The sequence below is a fragment of the Simochromis diagramma genome, unplaced genomic scaffold (assembly GCF_900408965.1).
Source record: "Simochromis diagramma unplaced genomic scaffold, fSimDia1.1 OVJJ01000604.1, whole genome shotgun sequence".
Classification (NCBI taxonomy): domain Eukaryota; kingdom Metazoa; phylum Chordata; class Actinopteri; order Cichliformes; family Cichlidae; genus Simochromis; species Simochromis diagramma.
Window position 1 is genome coordinate 3,265,651 of NW_024387416.1, and position 25,522 is coordinate 3,291,172.

Here is a 25,522-nt window from a genome sequence, read left to right on the forward strand (position 1 = left end):
GAATTCAGTGTAAATGAGTTTGCTCACCTTCAGTCCATCAACACCGGGAATGCCAGGAGGCCCGAGTGAACCCTGGGAAATAAAAGCAAAGTTTGTTGGGTTTTTTGCATCATTACATTCGACCATCTCGCTGCTCGTACCGTCACGGCCGGCTCAACGGTTGTAAATAAACACCGGCGGCGTATCCGTTCTGTCTGCCGCTGATCGGGGCGTGCTCTGATGTTACTGCGCCAGACCAGCATAAATACTGCATGTCATATTTTATCATCTGCTCTGTTATGGACAATACAGCCAGAAGGCAAGACTGAGGACACTCCTGCTGCACTTCAAACTGAAAATGTACTGCCCTGTGAAATAAAGAAATGTTTCGCACAGCAGATGTACTCGAGATTTTACCGCATCTACTGCGTCAGCTTAGTAAAAGTTGGTTTAGACTCTGAGGGCCAAGCGTGTTTTAATGAACGCCCGCTCTCTGTTCTTTGCGGTTTGCTTATGTTGGCTTTTTGCACCGCTTTCATAATAAAAGTCATTTACAGTTACCGGTCGTATTTAAAGATGTATCAGAGATGTTTGAGAGATGTGAGATACAGTCGCAGGAAAGCATCGTGTCGAGGGTTGAAAACCGTTCACGCTGGACTTTTTCGTCATGCGTTGGCACCGAATCAGCTGATGAAACTTGAATAACCCTCGACGCGGCCCCTCTACTAAACACAGCGCTCCACTGGCAGCAGATCTAATTGAGTAGCCTCCGGGCCTGGCTTATGAGTCATTAACACTGTGGTGTGTCATCATTGACCCCTCCACACACACACACTCCCTCTCCCACGCCGACGGGAGGCCTTGCCGACAGATGACAGTGCAGACAGGAAGTGTCTGATTGGGTTACACTGAACAAACACTGGCAGCTACCTGATGGCTGGATATAGCTTACATCTGTTCCTCACATCAGCGCCACCAGGGACCCGCAGCCTGTATCACAGCACTTAGCTCCAGGCTCTCTGTTCTCCATCTCTCTCCTTCTCTGTCACCCTTTTTTCCCCACTTCTCCTGTTTATTCACCATGACTGCGCAGTGTCTGTCGCTAATATGCAGGTAAACATACTCATCAAACAACACGTTTACAACCGTTTGTGCAACGAAAGCTGCTATGAAATGAAAAACAGTTTGGTTTAGATCAGAATTCAACAGAGGGACAAAAAAAAAAGTTTCCTTTGTACTTTTATGTCACAACCAAGTCAGCGAATCTCATTTAGTTTTCTTTAAGAGAAGCAAGAAATGCCAGCAAGAAGAAAGAAATGATTTTCTGTAACTTACCTTCGGCCCTTGCGGCCCCTCAGGTCCCTATAAATGAGAAGAGAGACGGAGAGAGATTGAGTGCAGGAGAAACGCAGCAAAAATAGTTCATGTGAGATGAAATAATACAATTACCAGAGCCAACATGGTCAGAGCAGAGAGACTGGCAGAGCTTGTGGTAGGATTTCATGCAGCGCGCACACACCCTTCAGGAAGAACCCGAATCACAATCAATCCCTTGTTTTATTCTCCAGCAAAGAATGAAAACGCGCTCACTCCCTGCCTTCTTTTCGCTGAAGTGACCCATAAACAGGAATCTTTAATAAGCTCATGAATAACAAAAGCTTTTATGGTTTTATCTTTTATGTTGATCTGTCTTTACTCGTTTTAGTGACTGTAAAAACTTGTCTCGTTTGGCCGCGCTACATTCCGAGTCTACGGTCCAACACATAGAGAGGTTCATTACCTAAATGGGCCAATATCTGGAAAGCTTTGCAAAGCTAACAAGTTAGCCAACGGGGGGAAAAAAGGCGCCTCATCTCTAAGGCAGATTTAAATCATGGATCGATGTGTCTGGGAGGACAGTTTCTATTTACAACCTGCTGTTTACTGCAGTGAAACTGGAGGCCGCGTTGGGCTGTCGGCCTCCTCCGCTGGAAGTTGCCTAAAACAACACGACCGCATCGTGAAGAAACTGGGAAGCCTGGGTGAAAGTTAGCTCCTTCCTTGTTTCTCAAAGACTTTTGAGCTATCGCACCAGCGCGGCAGTTCATCAACACCTTTACGCCTGGCTGTTATGACACCTCACGTTGGCCGGCTTCTTTCACACTTTCGGCCATTTGGCTCGTCGCTCGCAGCTGAGCCAAGGCCAGGCAGACCTTGTGCCCCGCAGGCTCTCTACAGCAGCAACTTTTCCTCGCTTTGCTCACGTCGATGTATAACTGGCAAAGCTCAAGATACGGTCCCCTGATGTGTGTAAAACGTTCGTGTGAGTGTTAAAAAGAAGCCAACGAGGACACGTTCGGGTCGAAAAGTTAAGACTGTCAGTGCAAATTTGCCTGAAGAAGAAGCCCGGTTTGATGTCGGCCTACTTGTGACTTCACGGCGATTAAATTCTGCGAATAAGCTGATTGTTGGATCGGTTTTAGTATTTGTTGTTAAAACGGGCTATCACCAAGTAACTGTACCTCAAAACTTCCCTCTCCCAATTTCCATTTTTCCCCAAAATTGGCCCGTTAAAATCCCTGTAGCAACAAGTTCTCACATTTTCAGAAATGGCCCACACAGTTGCAGCTCATTTATGGTGCATTCCTTGTGCACTTACAGCAAAAACCTCAATGAACAACTTTCATTATCCTAGCCAACCAAGAAAAAGGTTTTCCTCCCATTTGCCTTTAAAAGCCTTTGTTAGCTGTCCTCAGTAGGGTTTAGTAAACATCTTTATGACCCACTAGGTATGTGAGAGCATGTGCCGCTCGCCTGAGCGCTAATTAGCTTGGCTACATCTGAGAACACTCAGAAGCTACTGCTGAAAAGGAGTTTTTTTGTTTGTTTTTTTTAAAGAAAGTCAAGAGCGCTTAAGGAAGTCTTGGCTCTTTGGTTCTCAACCCTGGATCCTGACTTTGGTGAAAAATGAAAAGGGAAGAACAATCCAAAGATCTTTGTGAAAAAGGATTATTATTCCATCTGAAAGTGTTCATCACGATAGCAGATGTTCAGCATGTAGCGGCTTAGCTGCCTCATTTAGCATTCATAAAGGAAAGAAATTCCACAAATGTGCAATATCAACAGGCTGCCTATTGAAGTCGAGCATCCGAGCACAAATACAATGCGCTGAATGTTTGGTACTTTCATTCATGATTCGGACGTTGCGAACAATGAAGCCATTCCCAGGTCAATTCCCACACTCAATCAGCAGCACTTGAACCTTTGAAAGTTGAAGGACTTCCAGAATGTGTGGCATTCACATAAAAAATATTCGTCTGATCATAGAACAGAAAGGCTCCACATTCAAGCTTGTTCTGTTCAAGGCTTTTGTGTCCATTATACTGTGAGTTTTCAACTATTATAAACTATTTAAACTTTTAAACAAATGTATTTTTTTTCTTTTTTTTGCCTTAAGTTGTAGCTATATGTGCTTATTGCGGAGGCGTGCTTTATTCAAACTGTTCACATAACATTTTCTAAGAGTTTTCAATCACTCTTTATTGCTCCTGCCACTATAAACAAAAGCACTGTAGCCTGGTAAGGCAATAATGCAGAATGGCTTAAGTTAAACCATTCAAACCTTCACCTGTCATGCCTGCGCTGAGATTAGGCTGTTTTAAAGACATCTGATAGCAGACTGCTTTCTAAACTACAGTATGGATGTGGCCTTAGCTATCAGTGGGGATGTGAAGGCCACTTCTTTGTCTATTTAGAGGATCTAGGCTCAGATAACACTGGATGTATTGCCCAAACATGGCCCGTATTAACAGTTGTGTATAGGTCTCTTTTGGCCTGTACTGATAATGTTGATTCATGGTGAGAATGGCTGCTTCAGCTCAGCCACAGGCGGACACAATAGAGGGGCCAGATGTCAGATGTGCTGTGACATTTGGGCCACATTTGGTGCACTCATGTCAAATGTAGCTCGTATCTTCAGGGCCACGTCTGACCCCACAGTATACTTGGAGTGCCGTAACTGAGCCATAATTTCCAATTACGCCTGAATGTGCCTGCTATGTGGGCAGATGCTCACTGACATTCAGGTGATTTTAGATTATATACATATATTACAGATGTCACATTTTCATGCTGGCTCTGATCTGTAATATCTCCACAACAATTACACACCTTGTAGTATGGATGAGTTTTGTAAGCCACACGTGTAGCTTACAGAAGATTCACAGGATTTGATTAAAATGTCCGTTATTTTCACGAAACATCTGCACTTTGATTTAAAGTTATATGCTTTACGTGGTAGTCGGGTCAAAGAGAAGAAAAGAGAGGCTTTGTAATGGATTTTGTTACTAGCTACATTCCAGCTGTAGTCCCCGCAGGTAAATGTGATCCAGTGACCTCAGCATTTTAAACATTCTGGCTATGGTCCTGTCTGCGGGCTCATTTATCAATCCATCCATCCATTTCCTTAACTACTTAACCATACAGGGTGGGGCCTATCCCCAGCTGCCACTGGGCGAGGGGCAGGGTACACATGGAGAAGTTGCCAGTACATCACAGGGCTAACAGGGAGAGACAAACAGCCATTCACATCCTCACCTATGGCCAATTTAGAATCTGTAATTAACCTCACGTACATGACTTCGCACCGTGGGACGAAACCGCATGCCAGACAAAACCCCCGAGTGTAGGTGTGCTTTGTTTTAACAACATAATAAGACCCAAGGCTGTAAAAATAGGAATTTGCCTTTAAGAACAAACAGATTTGTTCCACTAAAATGGTTTTGTCCACATTTCCCACAACATTGTTTGATTTCCCCGACCATGTCATAAGCTATTCGCTCACATCTTTGCTCCTCATGTTTGGCTTTACAGCAAAGGAAAACTCAGTCAAGGTCAATAAAATATCAGAGGTATGTCTTCATTGAACAGGCTTTTGAGGCGCGAATGTGTCCCTACATTCATGCCTGTGGAGTTTTTTTTCTTTCATTGTCCAAGGTGAGCTACTGGTGCATTGTGGGTAGCTTTGGAATGAATAGGATGCAAAAGGGGATCAGTGAAAGTCTGCTGCATAATTGGAAATTACACCAAAAAGCAGATGGAAGAGGCTTCTCTCAGCTTTGGATGGAACATATTTGGACTTTTTGTTCTGAACAAGCTGAGCTCCAGATGAATGCTGAGTGTGGGGCTGCAAGCCACCTTTGGAGAGCTGAAGACCCCCTTAATTTACCACAGAGAGACCTCATGGCGCTGATGATTTTGAACTTAGTCCTGAAAATATTTCCTTTTCTTCTTCTTCTTGTTCTTCTTCTTTCCACCTCCCCCCCACCACCTCCTCCTTGTTTCTCCACAAGAGCTTAATCCTTCTAACCAGCACCACATGTCCTGGAAGGCTGCTGGAAAACTCTGGAATCTACTTTTGCCCCTTTAACAATAGCATCTACATTAAAAAAAACTCCGAGCTGTGTCAAGTGGGCGCTAGCGCCGAGAGCGCTGCAAAAGAAGCAAAAGTCGGTCGAGCGGTGACCTCAGAATCCCCTGCCTCCGGCTCACTTGTGGAGATCGAGATGTGCCAATCACAGATTATTCTTTCAGCTGGCTGCACAAAGTGGAGACTTGTTGCTTATGCATCTAATTCATATTGATTTGCACAGGCCAACCAAGGGCGGGGACTGGCGGGATTTTTTTTTTCTTCTCTTAGATGGGAAAATGTCTTTTTATTTCTTCTCCAGAGGTTTATCAGCTACAGAAACTCTTCTCTTTAATCCAGTATCTTATCTTTGCTCTTTTTTACCAGGGAGCAGCAAACATTGTCGTTGCATGAAATCACAGGCCGCAAACGCAGTAACTGTGCTGTCACATGTTTTTACAACTGGTGGGACATGCTCATCTCACGCTGCTTTATAGGGCGATGACTTTACTCCTTGTTAAAAGTACATTAGTGTCACGCTGTGTATATACTTGTGAAAGAGGATGCTTCATTTCAGCAGTTACAGTAAGCAGTCCTTAATTCACGTTCAGACGGGTTGAGAGTCTCTGTTCATTGGTCATCGGAGGTTGTGTAAACACTAGGCTTATGTGAGCGCACCTGGGAACATCCATCGCAAAGTGTACATTCATCACAGAGTGGATTTTCAAACCGAACGTTGCTGCTTACACAGCTACCCGCCCAAAGTGGGATAAAACACGAAGCCAACAAAAGCAACGGTAACTTAAAAAGCAGAAAGAGGGAGGGAACTTTACTTTAGAGGATCGCCCATTAAGTCGTCTACGATTGATTAGCACCTTTGGATCCTTTACCTAATGCGTCTTTTTCGCTCTAGCCTCAATTATTTCCTCTGTCCATTTCTCCCCAGCCCACCAAATTTTTCCACAGGGGAAAAGGTCAAGGGGAGCTGGAGTCAGAGATGAAAGCACTTGATAATACCTCTTCTGTCAGCTTCACTTCCCTTCACTCCCCGCATCCACTGATGTGACATCGAGTGTTTTTTGTATCACGTTTTCCATCCTTGCTCTCCCTGGAATTTGGTTTGACCTATTCGTTGTAGCTTTTATGAGGAAACTTTAATCAAGTGCTTTATTTGCTGAACACCGCAAGTGGTATCCAGTTGCCATCAACTGGAGCAGCGACTCGTCCATGCGGCACAAAGGGTTTGTGAGGGAAAACAAACTTTTTCTTAACAAGTTAGCATAAAACGTGTCATTCGCTGTCATATCGATGAACCATCTCACAAATATCTCACGAAAAATATATACACTGCCAATCAAATGGTGCCATTAGAAGTTAGAACAACAGAGCCCGCTTTGAGAAGTCTTACATATGAAGCATATTTGGCTCTGATTAAACCTACTTGCTACATAATTTCTTCTTTTTTTTTCATAGTTTTGATGTTTTCAGTAGAAATTGACACAAAAAGAAAAGGCTTTTCCAGCCTTTTGAGTACAACGGATAAAAAAACATAAAATGAAAACTTAAGTTTATAATTAAATAAATACATAAAATATATCAGCCCGTCCAAAGCTTGAGAACTTTTGGAAAATTACCTTGGCATTGACAGTTCTGCACATAATATCATAAATAAGACACTAATTCAACTTGGGGTCTGGCTTAACTGGAAAACCAGAGAAAAGAGTCTCCATCCATTTAGATAATTCCAGGAAGGAAATATACACACAGGACTCCCCTGTACACTCCGACTTCTGCATGCATTTAACTCAGAATGTCTATAACATGTCAATTAGTGAGCATTAAAGCATTTTTCAGGCCAATTTCCTCACATTTGGAGAGGCCAAATCTGGCAGTCCTGCTCCATTTGCAATCTTCACGCTAAGCTAAGTGACTGCTAGCAATAATTTCATATTTATGAAAAGTCACGCAAGCGATCATTCTTTTCATCTAAGTCTTAATATGTCCATTTCTCAAAATGTCAAACTACCCAGAAAAACCCTGGACTCGTATCGCCTACATTTTGTTAAACAATTCTGCAAGGCTACGTTGTTAATTAGCGTGTCAGGGCAGCCACAGAAGGGGATGTTCGAAACAAAGTTTGGACTCACCAGGGGTCCCGTTTCCCCAGGCTGTCCTGGATCACCCTGTAAGAAACATAAAATCGTTAATGGAAGCAGAGCGTGTTATAATCTTACCTAAAACAAGTCTTGCGTTTAAAATGCTGCTTTTCTCCATATTACGTTCAAATTCCTTCTATTATAGTATCAAATAGCCAATATATGGTGCATAGCAGCCAGGCTGAAAGAGGAGCTTGCCATTGTGCCCATACACCAAGTAGGCTGAGAGGCACTTATCCAGCTGTGCCACCTGCACCCTGCACTGTATGTTTCCAGAAACCTTGTTCTTGTTTTGACTTTTGGTTCATGTCTATCGCACCGATGTTCCAACAGTTCGTGGTGTAGCAGAGAACTGTAGGAACATGCCAAAGCGATGTTTGTACATATTTGATTGGTACGTCTTTGCGGGACAATTTTTGCGACGCTCCTCCTGAGCTATTCATGAAAGGAGACCTAAATCACAAGAGCAATAAAGCGGCCTCGCAAAAGAAAACCAATTTCTTGGGAAAACGCAACAACTACTGCCACTGGAAGAATTGCAAATCATCTTAAAAACTTGGAAAGAACCAGATAAACAACACTTAATATTTTCGCACTCCTACTGTGATCTCTGCCAAGACAATAAAGATCTGGATCCCTCAGAAGGTTTTATAGCTCAACATAATTGACAGGCCTTTTCTGTTTCTTCTTTCTCTCACAGGCAGAGTTCACATAAATTAGCGTGATGCCAATGACAGGCTTAAGAACATGGAAAATGTTACGTGGTAATGAAAAACAACCACGTGAATGTAAATCTATACAGTAAAACCTTCTCCTGGGAGCCTATTCATGTTTAGTTATATAGACGTGAGGGCGATGAATTGTAATGTAGCTTGTCTAGTATTTATTAGAAAGGTTTTCGTTGGAATAAACCCTCCCAGCAACGAGTCAAAATCATACTGAATAGAAGCACAAACAGAGCTGAACTTGTTTAAAACTTACTGGAAATGACAGAGTATTTATTACAGGATACGCTGACAGAATTTTGCTGATCCAAACAAATTTTAATGATACATAGAGTAGAAAAAAAACTAGTTGTATCAAACGTTCTCAAATGCCAAGCAACAATCAGTACTCACCGGTAGACCAGGCACACCTCTGGGCCCATCCTTGCCAGTGTCTCCTGGAGGCCCCCTCGGTCCAGGAGGGCCCGGTGGCCCCGGGGGCCCAGGTGGCCCTGCTTGCCCCTGATCTCCCTGTGTGGCGAAATAACACATTAAAGAATCATTATGGTGTGTTATTTTTGGACTGCTGAGACTGGAGCCACTACAGTGAAATGATAATTAAGAGAGAGTCGTGGAATGTTCTTGTGGGTGGCGATGGGCTGCCTCCATTTATAACATGACGAATGAGCTTTTTGGAGCTAGCATACAACTTAAGTTAGGAGGAGCTGCAACGTAATGATTTGTAGCTGAAATATTAATCCTTTAAAATGCATGCAATCCTACAGGGCCATAATGAGTTGAGTAAGGACGGTGCTTTAGGTAACGACTCCAAAAAAACAAAGAAGTCCCATTTGAAGTTGACAAGTATAGAGCTACAATAATCAGGGGAAATATACTGAAAATGTGTGGTCCATTATGATACTGCATTATAAGAAATTCTATGAAAATATTCTGCAACCTAAGTTGCAGGGAAAAACCTTTGAGTGGTGCCAGGACAGTAATTCATTTTACCTTAATAAAAGCTTTTTTTAAAATGAAGTTTCCATATTTTCCTTTAACAATAACAGAAGGAGAATGAGTGCTTATGACAGATCTGTCTGAAGGCTTGCATGCAAAGTGGCCAAAGAGAAGTGATTTGGTGAGACTTGGCACGGTGGACAGAGAGAGTGAGGACACACCCACTACCTTAATGAGCCGTCGCTTTATGAGCTGCTGGTCAGCGGAAAGAAAGCCATGATTGATCTTAGGGAAGACCATCTGAGCAGGTGTGTGAGGTCAAGAGGTCGTAGGTCAGAGGTGAGAGAAGGTTGAAGAAGGATGAAGTCCCAGAGGAGGAAGAAGAAGGAGGAGGAGGAAGGCAAATGCAAAAAGAAACAGATTCTGTTAGAAAGGCCTGTGTTCATGAACTCCGGTCCAGCACCTTCACAGATGGGGTGGTGGGAGAAATCCACACTTTTCCAGCACCGAGGTGGTTTGCTGAGGAAGTCTGGGCTTATTTTTTGGAGCCAGGGCCCATAATTATCACCTCTGGGGTGCGAGCGCGCCACAGCGAGTTCACAGTCCCCTGGAAAAATGGGAATCACTCCTCCACTGTGAAAGTGCCGTCATCATCATCGTCGTGCCTGCTGCTAAGTCAGACCCTGAGAGCTGCACACACTGAAACCAGCGAGGTCAAACCTTTGGGTTGAGGTTAATTTCTAATCTTTTTCCAGCACATGTCTGATTCTGCTTGCGTCCATTGGTATTTGGCACTGAAACAATCCCCAAGGCCGTGCTAGAGGATCGGAGGATTTGTGGTGAACCATGAACTTGAGCTTTAAGAAAAAAAATGCCACTTTGCTTCATCACTGAGTATTCCTCTGGGAGTTCCTTCAATTCATTTTAGCATCAATGGACACAAGCCAAACCATCTCTGTGTTCAGGATGTTGCCTGTTTAGTCACCTGCATATTACCAGGTTGTAACAGGCCAACGCATTCACTTGACCTGCCTAGCATGTCGACTGGAGAACAAACCTCTTGAGCGAAAAGACTAGTAGCAGAAGTGTTGAGAAGAGGCTAATGGTTGACCTGCTGTGATTAATTAGATTGCACTTTTCCTGCGTGCACTCTATCATCACTCCTTGAGAAAGGCAGCCAACAATTTACTTCCAGTGTGTGCTGCAGAGGGGTCGGACTGAGCAGCGAGGCAGCAGCACCACCGACAAACCTTGACAGTCAGGATCTGATTGCTGTGCAAAGCAGCCAGCGTAGGGAGACCAGGCAATCCCTGAAGGGACAAATAGCAGAACATCGCACAACACACGCATGATATTCAAACACTGGGTGAACAAAAACAGTTGAAGAAGGAAGGAGACAAGCATCCTGCTTCTAACTAGCCTCATAAATGTTTGAAATATAATATGTGGAATTCTTTGACATGTATATATGAGTTTTTAACAGCCGTAAAAAGCCAACATCAAAGTTAACTGTCAAACAAAGACTTCTGAGGACCAGACATTTAAATTCAAAGTTAAACAAGACCAGGTATTTTATTTTAAACAGCTAAGTTTGATACAGTCCAAGTTTACTTTCCTCAATAAAACTGTGTGTTCAATGGCACTGGGATCATCCTGTGTGGGCTGCAATGGCACAAGTAACCATTTCCTCTTGTTTTCTTCCAATTATACGTTTGTTGAAATAATATTCATACAATACACTTTGAGCTATAACAGGCTGGTAAATTGAGAAGTGTCATTGTTCGTTTAGCTTCAGGGAACACAGAGACACTCAAGATGTTTGATGGAAATTCAGTCAAATGGTTTCCAACTCCCTTGTCAACAAACTTCATGACAGATGTGATCCAAACATAAAAACTGGAGGGAAGAAGAAAACATCGGGCTTTCTCCTTGTTAAAAGATGACAATGGTTTACAGCTGCAAAGAAGAGCTTTTATCTGAATCCAGAAACGCTGACATTTTGTCAGCTAAACATGGTTGTCCAAATGCTACAGTCAAATAAATGCAGCCCATTAAATTTAATCACATTGATGGGTATATCAATAGGCTGACACATTTTTATTTCATTGCATTTTATTACATGCCTATCAAACTGCAGCAGATCATCTTTTACACTCAAAGTGTCATAAACTAGGCAGGCGCGCGTCTAGTTGACTAGACACTGAAATGTTGCTGCCCTTGCTAGCTGATGCCAGAAATGCTAGTTAGCTAAATGATGCTATCAATGTTACAGTACTATAATGCTATCAACTTCGAAAGTTGATTTAACACCTAAATTCACCAGGGCATGGGCTGAACCAATGAACTGACATGAACTAGAATTGTTAGCATGTCTGGCTAACTGGCTAAAAAACCTAGCTTTAAACTAAGTTTGCTTTAATTGTTTATTTATTCTTTGACTGAATGTATATAACTACCCACGTAAATTTGCAGCATTGCAGCTGTTGCTTACAGTTTACACTGTACAACTAGATTGTTGGATGTCCCAATTGTTTCTATGATATTTCAAGTCCTTTATTGCACTTGGGAGATGTTACCAAAAAAACAAGCATTAGCCAAAATGTAGCATTTGCCACACACATCGGATCCTGTTCTTCCTTAAAGACTTTGATCTCCTATTACTCAAATGGAAAACATAGGTTTTGAAATATGAGAAAGTTCATATGTCAAGAAGCCATGAACAATTATTTTTATGTTTAAAGCAGCTAAATGCTAAAGAGAGGATTGCTATATTAGGGGACTTCTAGCCTAGCTATGATATTATATAGGCAGAGATTAAGTATGTATTTAAGCCCAATTTTTAAAAATGTTTCTCTTTTTCATACTAAGTCAGCTGGATAATAACATGCTGGAGTCAGTAGTTTTAACCAGTTCTTGATCAATATGCCTCATTTGAGATTGTAGCAGTTGTTAGTTAAAAAATGAAAGCCTGCCTTTCTTATGCATTGTGTGACATGGAAGCCCTACTTAAAAAAATCAACTTGTACAAGGTGAACTGGTGTATCACTGTAAACTAAAACTGCTGTGCAAACGGTGAAACCCTGAGAGGTCTTAGAAGGGGTAACTGAAAGGAGTGTGGTGCTGATATAAATACATTTTTCTTTAATAATAAAACTATAAAATGGCACCAAAAGATGACCACACACTGGTTGCACAATCGCTGCATATTCACTTGTTTATCCTTATCTTGCAGGTTTGCTCTGTCAGAAATAACCAGCCTGAATGAAATGATGAAAACATATCTTAAAGACTGGCAGAGTAGCATAAACATGGCCTGCAAAGGATCAATCTTTATATATATTCAAGTTTAAGATAAAATCTGTCCTATCCAAACATGGCTTTTGTGCCGTCCCTCTGGATTTCTAAAGATAATTCAAAAAGCATGGCTCATTAAGAATATGGGTTTCAAGGCAGGCTAATTTAATTCAGGCCTGCAGCCGAGCACAGCAGTGGATACTCTTACACTGTATACAATAGCCACGCTGTGCATAACTGGAATTGAAGCGCAAGTATTTTTCAAGTTATTTACAACCTCAAATGTTATTTACAACTTCAAATGTCTCGAGGACAAAGAGGGAAAGCAAGCACTGGATTATGATCAGTGGGAATAGAGAATATAAAAAGTCAAGGCATGAAATGTAGTGTAGTTCGTGTGCAGGCTGGCACATGCGACTGCTTTCTGGGATGTCTCTAGAGTCGTGAATTTAAACCGTACGGTCATTCTCAGACGCCAGCAGGGGACAAACGAAGAGAAAGTGGTGGCCATTCTGACAACAACCATGTCTAAAACACAATTCAGGCTTTCTGTGCAGGAGGTTAAGAGGCAGAGAAGCTTGGCTAGGTGTGGGTAAACTCTTACTCTTGCCTCCAAGCTGATGTCAATATGTGAGAATGATAATGACATGGTGGTTGACAGAGAATCCTAACCATTCGCAGACTGCCTTGTTTTGCTTTGCTAAACCGAAACGGATGTTGGTTATTTGGTAAGGAGCTTTGTTTCCATGTATTTGCCTGCAGCGAGGTGACTGGGATCTGTAGTAAACAATAAGCCGTATACGAGGCCAACAGGCATCCTCATTTATAGGACGCTGGCCAGATCCAGCATCTCCTCAACCACACCAAACACACAAATCATCCCGAGCGACTACAGGCTGTGGCATTTTCTGAATATCTATATATGGAGTGAATTACCAGCTCTGTACACAGATGGCTTTAATACATTTAAGTGTGTAATAACACATTCATCTGAAGCCTCAGATTTGGCATCAATCGGATACATCGAATTTATCTCGAGCGAAATTCATTTGAAGGCTTTTTTGATTTCATGCACAAATACGCTGAAAATAATCCTTTGTTCATGACTAAAAAGTCAAATCCTGGAAATTATATAATCGTGGCCTCTTTATTTTGGAAGAATATTGCACATCGGTCACATTTGGGCAGTTTATTGGGAATTTTTCAGATTTTTTTTCCCCCCTTCAGTGAACCCAGGAATTGTTCAACCTTTGCTTGACAGCTGTAGCTGGTGCCATCTCTCAAAAGGACCACACACCTTTCTCGGTGATATACATAGCTACTAACTCCTGTTAATTGTATTTTAAAAGTGGAGTTCCAGAGCTGGCTGTGTATTTGTTTGTTAAAGCTGGCCGATTTATTATTTGCTGCTTGGTTAACCTCTGATGTTTGGAGATGACCTTTGACCTTCAGGGCAGACAAATGGCTGACTGTGATATGCGTGAAACAGGCAGAGGAAGTAGGCATCTGTGAGGGAATTCTCTCGGACACATGGCGAATCTCTTACCGTCTTTGGTCACAGAGGATCAGACTCTAAACTGATCCCCTGATGTTACAAGAAAACACACCAAAAAAAAAGTTATTTTAAGTTTAAATCTGTTTATATTTGAAGGGAATTTGCCAAACTGGTGCATACGGGACACTCTTCACATGTTCTCTTGTATACACGTATCTCCATATGGCTTTAATCAACTCCCTGCACGCAGTCAATACTGGGCATGAAATTGGCTTCCCTTCCAGCCTGATAGATGGACTCAAGGTCAGGCAGTACTCGTCCTGTTATGCCTTCATTTATTAAGGAAAACCTTCTAATACCGCTACACTACATTTACCTACTAATCTAATGTGCAAAGTCAATATGCTGCTCTGGGAAGTTAATACAATTTAGCCGTGACCTGGACTGCTTTTATGCCCCTGCAGTCCGTCACATATGACTACAACACCGTGTTCATTTGTACCTGCTAGGGGACAGTTTTGCCATAACCGGGAGTTAATGAAACGCTTTCATGAAATGGACAGTTTGTTTATGTAGTCTCTAAGACAAATAGGACCTGTGAAAACTCCACCGGCCACACTGCTGTTTCCAAAACATAAATCATTTAACTGATAGTGACAGATGGCTCCACTTCCGAGGTTAAAAGGCTACAAATTAGGAGCAAAACCAAGAAATCCTATCCAAATGAGGACATTTTGTTCCACTAAAGACATTTCCTGTGAGTTTCAGTACTATGGCACTTGCAGCTATAATTATTATGAAATGTCTTTTATTGAACCAAAAACTAACTGAGGATATGACTATATTTTTCATCTCTTTTCTCTCTTTTTTTTGGTTTTTGTAGATATTGCAAAAATGGAAAACCACCTGGAAAACTACAACCTGACTGTAATTTGAAGAGTGCCCATGTGTAACATTAGATCTATCACTAATCGAATTTCCCAGAAAAGGTCATTCAAATCACAAGAAAATCTCCTGCTTTTTTAGCCCTGAGGGGAGCTGACTAACGTCTGGGTGGGCATCGAATATGAACTGGGATCACATCCGCTTGGGAAACTGAAACAAGACAAACTCTCTTGTCCTGCTGTGCCATGCTTAAAGAAATCAGTCACCGGGATTCAAAACTACTGACTCCACATGATACAGAAGAAGTGGACTCGTGCACGTGGGACCCTCGGTTAATGCAGCCTACTTTAAACAAACCTGTGCAGCCTGCTTTTCAAAGAGGGCTCATTTTTTTAACCGTTATTTGAGAAAAATGAGAGCTACCCTAGCTGCTAAGTGGAGATAGAGTAATTAATTTCAGAGTCTGTCAAGCACGGAAAAGCACTCACATTATCATCATTTAGAAGCAGCACTTTTATAGAAATGTCAAACGGCAGAGCTGGAAATGATTATAGTTCTGAACATGCCATGTCACTTTGAAGACTGAAGTGAATCACAAGTAATTATAGCGACTGAGTTCGTTGGCTTTTGATTATTGCTGAGATTAAGCAGAGCTCTTCAGCTGGTGTGCAAAGGCTTGTACTCATATTTAATTTAGAGACACAAGGTAAAAAAAAATCTAAAAAATTTCTGCATCTTGAAAAGGATACCACCCTATGCTTCCCAAAATATTTTGCACGTTCGTCTGCCCTTTCTTGATGGGGAAATAAGCAGTGCTGAAATGCTTGTTGTATTTGGCCACACTGGAAGAACACTATCCCAGGAATTTCATGCATCCCAAACCTTTTGCCCACAATTCTGCTGGGGGAGACGCACACACACACAGTCACATTCATCTGCTAATCACAAGAAGTCAGAGCAAACCGCATACCCGTGGTCCCTGGTCGCCTTGATCCCCCTGCGGAAAGAAGGAAAAAGAATTTGTCTTCAAATGAAAGGGTCAACCAAATACCCGAACACGCATGCATAAATACAAAAGTGCGGCGCTAATGACGAGCTGAGACTCACACCCAAATTACAGCGGTATAATTCAGAACACATTGATAAAGAAAAATAATGCAGGAACCCTCAACTATCCATTGTGGTTGAGAGTAAAATCACTTATGATAACATGGACTGACATGGATTGGATATGAAAGACAGAACATGGAGAGAGCGGTGGTGTGAGGTTTGGTGGGTGCCGTGCCAGATTTTATGCCCCAGAGATCTCTCAGATGGCTTTCTGCCCTTTTCGGGGGTAGATCCCTGCAGAGAGAGCGCGCAATCCTCAAGCAGAAAACATTTGGTTTCAAATCGATCAGCATGGTCGATTGTGGCTTTATCACATTACAGTAAAAGCCCAAACAAAAGCAAAGTTTAGACTCAGTTTTTTATTATTTTATTTTGAAACGAGTGGAGGCGGACCAAATGTCAGACAGTGAAATATAACTGTAATCTGTCTAGAATTGGGTAAGCGAACATCCTTAAACCATCTCATTTGGTGCACGTCGCTTTCCTGTTGGCTCAGTTTACAGTTTCACCACAGCGGTAAAATGAGCCGACCAATCTTTCACACATGGATGGGAATTGTGCTCAAACAAACTTCGAATGCGATGCCTGAACAAATTTCAAATAAAACATCTCTTGGAATTTTTTTGTAATTTTTCATTGGGCCCTTGTTCCAAAAAACCCAGATTTAATGGGAAAACGGTTTATTCATCTTGGGTGGGAAGAATGCACACAGTTGTTTTTCATTTCATTAAACTGCAGATGAAGTGGTTCACATGAGAAGCATGAACATGCATCTCATCAGCAGGAACATAGTTAGTCACAATTATCATAATCAGCCTCAAAAATCATAAATCTGCTGTTGTAAGCCAATCTGATGCACTCTACTTTTCCTTGTGTTAAAGACCCAATATGCGGGGTTTCAGTGGCTCTACCAGGAAACACAGGATATGGCTTTCATTCATGCTTTTATTTTTATTACAGTTTTCATTAAAAATTCACCTACAAATAAGAATCATCAGTTTCTATCTACAAATCAAAAAGCTGTCTCCACAGTATGTGGACCTTACTTTCACACCATTTCATTGTATTTCTTCTGCTGTACACCACAGCAGTCCTTTATTGTGATATTACCCAAGTCACTGCATAAATCATTTATTGATGAATGAACTGTTAAAGTCTTAATCTTCCTCAGGAGCACGTTAGATGTTTGCACTTTAAAGTTCCCTTTTCTATAAGTGAATTCAGGGACTTTAACTCTGGTGTAAATTCCTCAGGCCCACATTTTGTCCCCGAGTCCTGCAGACTTATAAAGAAACTGTGCGGTTATTTTGCATGCTCAGCTGCTGTTTTATGGAGGAGTGCTCAGTGAGGCATTTAAGGGGTTTCAACTGAGGGCTCAAACTTCTGGTCTTTAATGCTCTGTGCTATAGATTTGTGAACTGCAGGCTAATCTCAATACTAGGACTTAAGGTCAGGATGAAGTGGAAATGCAAAATGAAAGAAGCAGATGATGAATGGTGCAGACCAATTATCCACGTGAAGACTAAAAGCAAAGATATTGGATATTAAGGATATACATGTGAAATTTCAAGAAAATTCATTTAATTTCTGTGCAACAGTAAATTGCAAGCTAGCATGAGTCCGTTAGCTTTGCAGTGAGCCCAGAAACCACATGTGTACAGGTCTGACTATAAACTCTGATCTATTCCTCTGTAAAATACAAGAGTTTTCCTTTGATTTCACAATCATTTTAAGCTGACTAAACATTAAGGGCCAGATTTATAAATGGGTAGCGTGTGAGCTTAGTGCTGGGTTCCCACCTGTTACACGCAATCTTGTCACGGCGCTTTCTTTGTAAATTCCAACATTACTTTTTTTTGCACTAAAACTCAGTTTGCGCTAATAAATCAGGTCCTCTTTGATCTGACTTACACAAAATTAAGTAAATGTTAGCTTATGTTAAAAAAAAACATAAGCATTGAATGTACCATTAAGATTCTGACAATGATGTCTGTCAGTGACATTTGAGGCTTTATGTGTTGTGTTATGTAATCCTAAATGATCTGTTTCTTAGCACTGACACGGACCCACCCTACAGTAACAGTTAGCGTAGACATGCGCCATAATTGGAGCTACAAATGCATAAAAAATGTTTGTCTTTGTGTGTGGATTCCCAAAGAGAGGGGAGTGGAAGGACTTCTTTCAGGACACACAGCACAAAACTGGTTTCAAAGATGGAGATATCTTATCAATTCACATAAAGAAGCTGCAGAACTGTATTTAGAAAGAAATCCTGCTGCTACTTCCAACATAAGATGAAGCAATTTGATATGAAAGTTTGCATTTCTTTAACCTCCAATAATAAATATGAACCAAACCACTGAAGATGAAGCTATTCTTGATTGCTTTAATTATTTATTCTGTATAGATCTTTTGCCTCAGTCGCCATACATGCATTGGGAGTTGTTCTCCAACTGCACAGTATGGCTGCTGCGTTGATGCATTTTTCCAATGAACAGCACCAACCAGTGCAGTATATGTAGGCTTTCATGCTGCACACAAGGGGAGCATCTTGCATAGCTAACTAGGTGAATTTCATTGCCTTTAGACTCTTAAGAAAAAAGCTGTGGGATGTCAGTATTTCTTCATATTAACTGTGCAACAAAAACACCAAAGTATACAGTTACCCACCTTTTCACCCTTTGGACCAGGAGGGCCCTATGAAGAGACAGAGAGAGAAAAAACAGATTGTTCAAACTATTACAGCATAAAAAAACGAAGAAACTATGTTCCAAGTCACTTGCAATTGTGAAGACAATCATGATGTTGTCTGGAAATATAACAAAACTATTTAAAACCGGGGTGACCAATCACGTTAAAAAACAAACAGAGCCGCTAAGCGAGGCTCGAACGTCAAGAAGTGAGACACAACTGAAAGATTAATAAACTGACTTTGTGTACTTTCTGACATCTTTCACGATTTGATTAAAATCCGCTGTCACAAACTGGGAAACAGTGCACTGTAGGCAGCAGGGCTTATGCAAACATACAATTAAAACCTAAAACAGGCCCAAATCAAGTCCATGTTTACTTAGAGGATCAAATCCAGCAATCTCCAACCAAGTATTGGCAGGCACGTTGTAAAAAAATGTGCCCTGAAAAAGAGGACTACATCTTTTTTTTTTGGTGAGGTAGCTTCCAGCATCCGTCAGTCGGCAGGCAGCACCTCCTGGGTGGGCTCTGTAAAAGATCGTGGAGTTAAGGAGAGGATCTGACAATGAGGTGTGCATCCACATGCTGAGCTTAATGAGCACGTGTTAAAAACTGCTTCTTCTTTTTAAATTCAAGTTGAATGCTGAAGTATGTTGGGTTTTTTCTTGGGAGGTCAGGCATTTGATCATCAAGTATTAGATCATCAACTAACTGACCACCCGCTTAGCAACAATGTTCCTGAGCTCCTGGAGAAACTGCTGTGCCAGTATTAATCTGCATTTCACTTACAAAAGAAATCCTATTTGCTTTCACTGGCCATAAATAAAATGTGAATATGAGAACAGATCAGAATCTTTAAAAACCGCAAAATGATATGCAGGTAAAAGGAACAACTTGTTCACGAGTAGTTTTAGCATTAAGCACAAAAATCTGTAGTGGTTAGCATTCCAGGCTAATCCTGCTCTAACGCTGTTTGTTTCCAAATACAAAAATATGCTGACACTAATCCATAGATTGATGATATTAGTATAAAACCTGTGTTTGGATGCTGTTCCTTTCAGTCTATGGACCAGTGACCCAGAATAGCAGGCTTGGGCTTCCACTGCGCTGGCACACATTAGCAGAGTCTAAAACTGAAATGCTCCAGAGGTAATTCAGCAGTTTTCCTCAGCCAATTTCTGCCACACTGCTGAGAGGTAAGAGAGCTGTAGCCAGGTTTCTCCCTGCTCGCTGCCTTTGGATATTATTTTTGATGCTTATTTAACTGTCCGTAACTTTTTAGTTATGTATAGTAGTTCGTGCAGTCCCAACTGGATCTGCACAGGGGCTAATTTGCCTTGGTTTTGGGGGTTGTGAACCTGCACATCAAGCTTGTGCGGTGCATCATCCCATTTATTTAAATACGAGCCTTCCTCAAGCCTCAGCGCAGGCCGTAATCCAGACACAAACATCTGAGGACGTGCTCCTGCTGTTCCTTGACCAGCCGTGCAAAGAGGCACAACACACTTGTAAATACAAAATGGGAATATTAGGAAAACAATGTTTCCGACTGCAGTTCCCTGGGGAGGAATAAAGAGGCAGAATATTGGAATCAAATGTGACTTTTACATTTATAATGATGCTGAGGCGTTCCAGAGGGGCTAAATAAGTTTCCAATGTTTTCCTCAAAAAGGAAGGCAGCTAAAGGAAATTGGTGAAACTTTGTTTTTTCTTTTTTCTTTTCTTTTTTTTGTTTGAGGAAATTGCCTTTGGATAATGGGAGGCTATTGACATTACTGCAAACACAAATGGCTGGAAGAAAAATAAAAATAAATACAAGCACTGCATCGTTTCACAAAAGCCTGTTTAACGTATGATGCTTGGCACTAACACATGCAGTTGGCGCAGATAATTACCAGGCTGATTTGCTGTGCGCCACATTATGTGTAAATGACGGGAAATTGCAGCATTATATGATGTAGCAACACAATAAATCCAGAATGTGGAGCAACATAATGAAACTTCATCAAGCCCATGTTGAGCTCTGGTAACTGGGAATAAATAAGGATAATGTAGCTGGAGGTGTTGGTTGGGCCAGTTGGTGTCATCCTGGGGTTTAAATAGATATTCTTTATTGTTACATCATTACTGAAGTTATAACATTATGAAGGTGCATTTTTTAACCAAAAACCAGATCATTTCCCACATCTTATCAAAGGTATTTTAAATTCATTTGAGTTCAATTTCATTGGTGTAGCGCCAAATCACCACAGTTATTTCAGGCACTTCATTCTGTAAGGAAAAGACCGCAATAATCAGCAGACCCCCTATAAACAAGCACTTGGTGAGAGTGGGAAGGAAAAACGTCCTTTTAACAGGAACCAACCCCCCTGCAGAACGAGGCTTAGGGCGAGGCAGCTATCTGTGGCACGTGGTTTGATTAAGTGAGAGTAAAAATAGCAATTCAAAAATAAACCAAGTAAAAACAAGTCAACAACATAAGAAGCCCAATGGGATGCAAACCCCGGTCTCATTGCTGATAAACCTGCAACTTTTCCAACCTAATTATGTAGGCTTCTAAAACAGGCTAGCTATCTCTTGGGAGCTAGCATCCAAACACCAAAAGACACCTTGTAAGTAAGGGCAGATCAAGCATCTGATGAGATATTATAACTGAGTTTAAATGCCTGTAAGTGTCTTTTTTGATAATCAGCACTCCTAAACATATCAGTCAAATTTTAAAACTTGGCAACTGCACTCAGTAGCTTTTTATGGTAGACTTTTTCTCTTTTTTTGCTGAAGTGGAACAGTACTTTTGGCACACCTATATCTCACCAAACAGTAATTCCATTCTTCCATCTGGACATGAAGCATGTGGAAATGATTTGGCTGCACAGTGTGCACCTGCTCATTATACGCTTCATCATTTGCACATCACTTGGAGAGACAACACGTGCTGGAGCTTTTCCAGAAGGTTTAAGCAAGTGCAGCAAGGGTCTTTTATAGAGACTATTAAAACAGCTCTCTTGCAAAGACTTTTTCCAAACTGTACTACAGTGGAACTGCAGTGTGTGTCTTTGTCAAACCATCTCTGCAGCTTTGTGGTTTCAGTCTGCCCTGAGGAAGCTTTCTAATCAGCACCTGTGTCTGCTTTTCACATCTATTTTACTGCTTCTGCTCTGGCTCTGTTTCATAAGCAGGTGCTCCTTGGGTCATGGCTGTTCATTAGCAAGTTCCTCTGCTGAACACGATTAACCCTCTACAGTGCTTTCCACACCTACTAGATTTCACTTAATTCTTAAATGACTGCATGCATAGCTTACAATAACAAACTAATTAGGTTTGGCAAAGAAGCAGTTCACTGAAATACACTTCACGTTGTTTGCGTTTTCTTCACTTTGATTTTGTATAGATCAAAAATGTAAGACGCATGCTGAATTAAAAGCTTTTTTTCAGTAAAGCCCTACCAGTGTTTGATGTTTGCTAATTACGATCTGTGTGTGGATTCTCTCCATCTTCCTTCCACAGTCCAAGGTTAAGTGTGTTAGGTTAATTGGTGATAGCAAATCGGCCACAGGTGTGAATGGTTGTCTGTGGCCGATTTACGTGTAACACGTTACAAGGTAACAGTTTACTGTAATCACATTATATTTTTCAGTGACACAGTGATGTAATGCTTTGTTGTACTAAATTCAGTAATTACATTACAGTTACAATTATGATGTTCCTTGTGTTACAACGGTTCTTCAATTAGCGACATGCCATGTGGATTAAAAGAAAATAACGTCGAACAAACACGTTTTTTTTCTGCTACAGTCAGCTAATTTGAGTTCGCGTGCAGTAGGAGGAAAATGTTGGGGTGGTCTACAAAGGAAATATGGACATTAACTCCGTTTTTGTTGCACAAAAGGATAATAGCACAATGGTAATGTGTAAACTGCATCCAGGACAAAAGTAACTGCACTGGGTTCGCTGCAAGCATATGCACAGATAGCATGCTAATGCTAAGCTAGCCAAAAACCCAGCGCAACATTAGCTGAGTGGATGCTAACCCCAGACCAGCAGCCAGAGCCTGAACTTCAACAGGTAACAAAAGTAGCGATGATTTGTCAGACTTGTAGCCTCCTTTTCTACCTGTTCAAGTTTTTGAAGTAGAATCACCGTGGAGATCGCTCTGAAAGCTCTTTGGGATGACTTCCAGCTTCGTGTTCATACGTAAATACCAAAAGAAAGATAGTACGTGTGTCCTCATTATGATAGGGATTTGTAAAGGTGTGTGGGGCATTTTTCGGAGTGTCAAGAGAGTAATGTAACCAGTACAGTAACAAATCACTTTCTCCTGTGAATAATAAAGTAATGTGCTGTATTATTAATTAGTATTGTGTAGTATTAATATAATACAATTGCTTTCCTTGAGTAACAACCCAAACACTGGTGTAAAGCCTGACCTTTGGCCGTCGGGATAGGCTCCAGCTGCCCTGCGACACTGAACTGGATAAGAGGAAGAAAATGGATTTTTGGATGAAAATCTTAAAAGAGCTTCATTTCATGAGCAGTAATAACCTCCTGCTCAGTTTAATGCAGTTTTTCTTTGGTTAAGCTTTACAACAGTGAGAGAGATACAGATGCTTTGGAAACGTCACTATAAACCAGCCTGAATGCATCATTTTATATCCTGAAGCCAAATAACCCTGGAGAAATAATGCAATATCCAGCAGAAAACACTGAATTGTACATTACTCAAACACAGTATCTCACAAAGAGTTTTAGAGGAGGTTTCATTATTGCTCATAAAATCAAGCTTTAAGAAGAAGAAACAGCTCTTTGGGGATTTTAAGATCTTTAATTCAGAAAACAGAGTCGATTTTTATGTATGTATTTACTTCAATGAAAGACTTTTCTCTTTGTCACCTAAAAGCATTACTTTTCTTGCGCATCTGTTTATGCCGTATTCACTTTTTTCTGCTTTTTTCCCATATTTTGTGTGAATCTGGCATACTCTCTGAGTTATTTCCCATAAAAATCTCTTCCGCGATCAAGATTACTCCCCACGCGGGCCGTCCAAAACACTAAACATGTCCTCTATATGTGAGCTGATGAATGCAGCCACCCCAAAGCAGAAGCTCTTATCCACTTATTGAAAATGACACATATCATACAGACGGTAAGCCTCACATCATCTGCTGCTCAGTGCTGGGCAAACTTATGTCAAATTTCCATCTTGAGATGATTTGTAACAGAACATCCTGTATGTATGATATTGTCAAGTTTATGGTGGACCACTGGATCAGGATTAAGCTTCTTTTTTTTTTCCTGTCCAGACACATGTCTAGCTTCTCATTCGAAGCCAAACCAAGACCACTCTCTCCTGCAAAGGCCTGCACGAGGAAAGCCCTGCCACCTTTAAAAAAAGTGTGGGAGAGAAATATGGAAAGGTCTGCGGGGAAATATAAAAAGGCAAAGTGAACTGAGGCCAAACCCACAAGCAACATGGAGAACACTGTCATTTAAATCTGACAATGTAACTGACTTCACTTCATATTAGATGGAAAGAGTAAATGATGTTCAATAAAACAGTTCTGGCACTGAGGTATATTTCATATGCGCCTCCTGCAATGGTGATTACTAAGAAGTGAACAGATTGCGCAATGTCCCTCCAGAAAGCTTTTCATCTGTTCGACTGCGGCTTAGGCCTGTCGAGCCAGTTTTCATGAAACTTGGTGGAGAAGGTGAAGGAAGACCCGTCTGCTGGTTCCTTAAAACCAGTAAATAGGGCACTGACCTTAATGGAAGAGCGCCAGTTAGCGCTCCGTGTTCTGGTTCTGATACATTTTGACCCTGTGTCACTTACACACTCATTAGCTGACCCCCTAATTTATTCATAAGTCAATTTGATTTCTTTAGTTCCATTTTCATGTCAAAGAAATTATTTATTTTAATGTGATGATGATACGGTTTCAACCACCGCGGAAGCTTTTATGTGCATTGTTTCTATAATAGTCCCCTTTTATATCTCTAATTTTGGTGTTTATAAATCTTGGCCTGATCTGGAATGCAGTGACAGATTTAAATACACAAATCATGCAATTTTGTTGTTATTCCTCACATATTTCTTTTTTCATTTCCCTGCAATCAGTAAGTAAGCAGTTTAACCTGTCATTCGTTATGAATGTCCATGCTCAAGCCGCAGCAGCACACAAACTGAAAAGTACATCTTTTCTGTCAGGCTAATTTTGAGCTGTCTTGCATAAAAGTCAGGACACCGAATATCCATTCTTCACATTCCTCTTCTAATATAATTTAGTCAAAACATGATGGATGAAAGCAGCACGAGGCGAGGGGCTGGCTCGCGTCCACAGCTTTAGCTGTTGTTGACACGAGCAAAACGATTCTCGTGGGTTTTGGCCGCGAGCTGCTTGTACAATCTTGCGAGACAATCCGCATAATCCGACGAGATGCAAAAAGTCAGAGATGTGCGTGCAACCTCTGTCTGGACTCGGTTGTATTAGTTTTCATCGCGGTGACCTGTTAAACTTATCGAGGTTCAGAAAAATCAATCCATCAAACTGAGCTAATATCCTCTTTTTGTGGAAGCGGGGCCAACTGGGCTGGCAGCAGTTGCTGTAGCCTGAACTACCGGCCACATGGATCCAATCATCTCACCCTGGAGCATTGGCATCTCCGAGAGCACAGGCAAACAACTACCGCTTTTACAACTTCTTCTTTACAGGCGCGCTCCTTTCACACAGCCGCACAATATCAATAAACATGTGTACACAGGAAGTTAAGAAGCTATCCTCCGGGCACCAAGTGTTGATGGGTGAAGAGGGGGCAGGTGAGGAGGGGGGAGTGGGAGGAGGGCCACAGTGAAGCGTTCGAAAGGGCT

At 41.4% G+C, this 25,522-nt stretch overlaps 1 protein-coding gene across 13 annotated transcripts in view; it reads right to left on the reverse strand.

Annotated features, from left to right (window-relative positions):
* Positions 1–25,522, reverse strand: part of LOC120721844 (collagen alpha-1(XXV) chain) — a 152,714-nt gene that overhangs the window by 34,077 nt on the left and 93,115 nt on the right. For 11 of the 13 annotated variants that reach the window (XM_040012505.1, XM_040012504.1, XM_040012501.1 and 8 more), the window contains exons 5-11: positions 18,637–18,663; positions 15,827–15,853; positions 9,411–9,482; positions 8,640–8,756; positions 7,513–7,548; positions 1,315–1,341; positions 28–72 (exon numbers count right to left, since the gene is read on the reverse strand). In XM_040012505.1, the coding sequence (XP_039868439.1) occupies positions 28–72; positions 1,315–1,341; positions 7,513–7,548; positions 8,640–8,756; positions 9,411–9,482; positions 15,827–15,853; positions 18,637–18,663 (351 nt within the window). Of the gene's footprint in view, positions 1–27; positions 73–1,314; positions 1,342–7,512; positions 7,549–8,639; positions 8,757–9,410; positions 9,483–10,432; positions 10,493–15,826; positions 15,854–18,636; positions 18,664–25,522 lie in introns of all 13 variants that reach the window. The other 2 variants (XM_040012498.1, XM_040012507.1) reach the window with 2 other exon arrangements.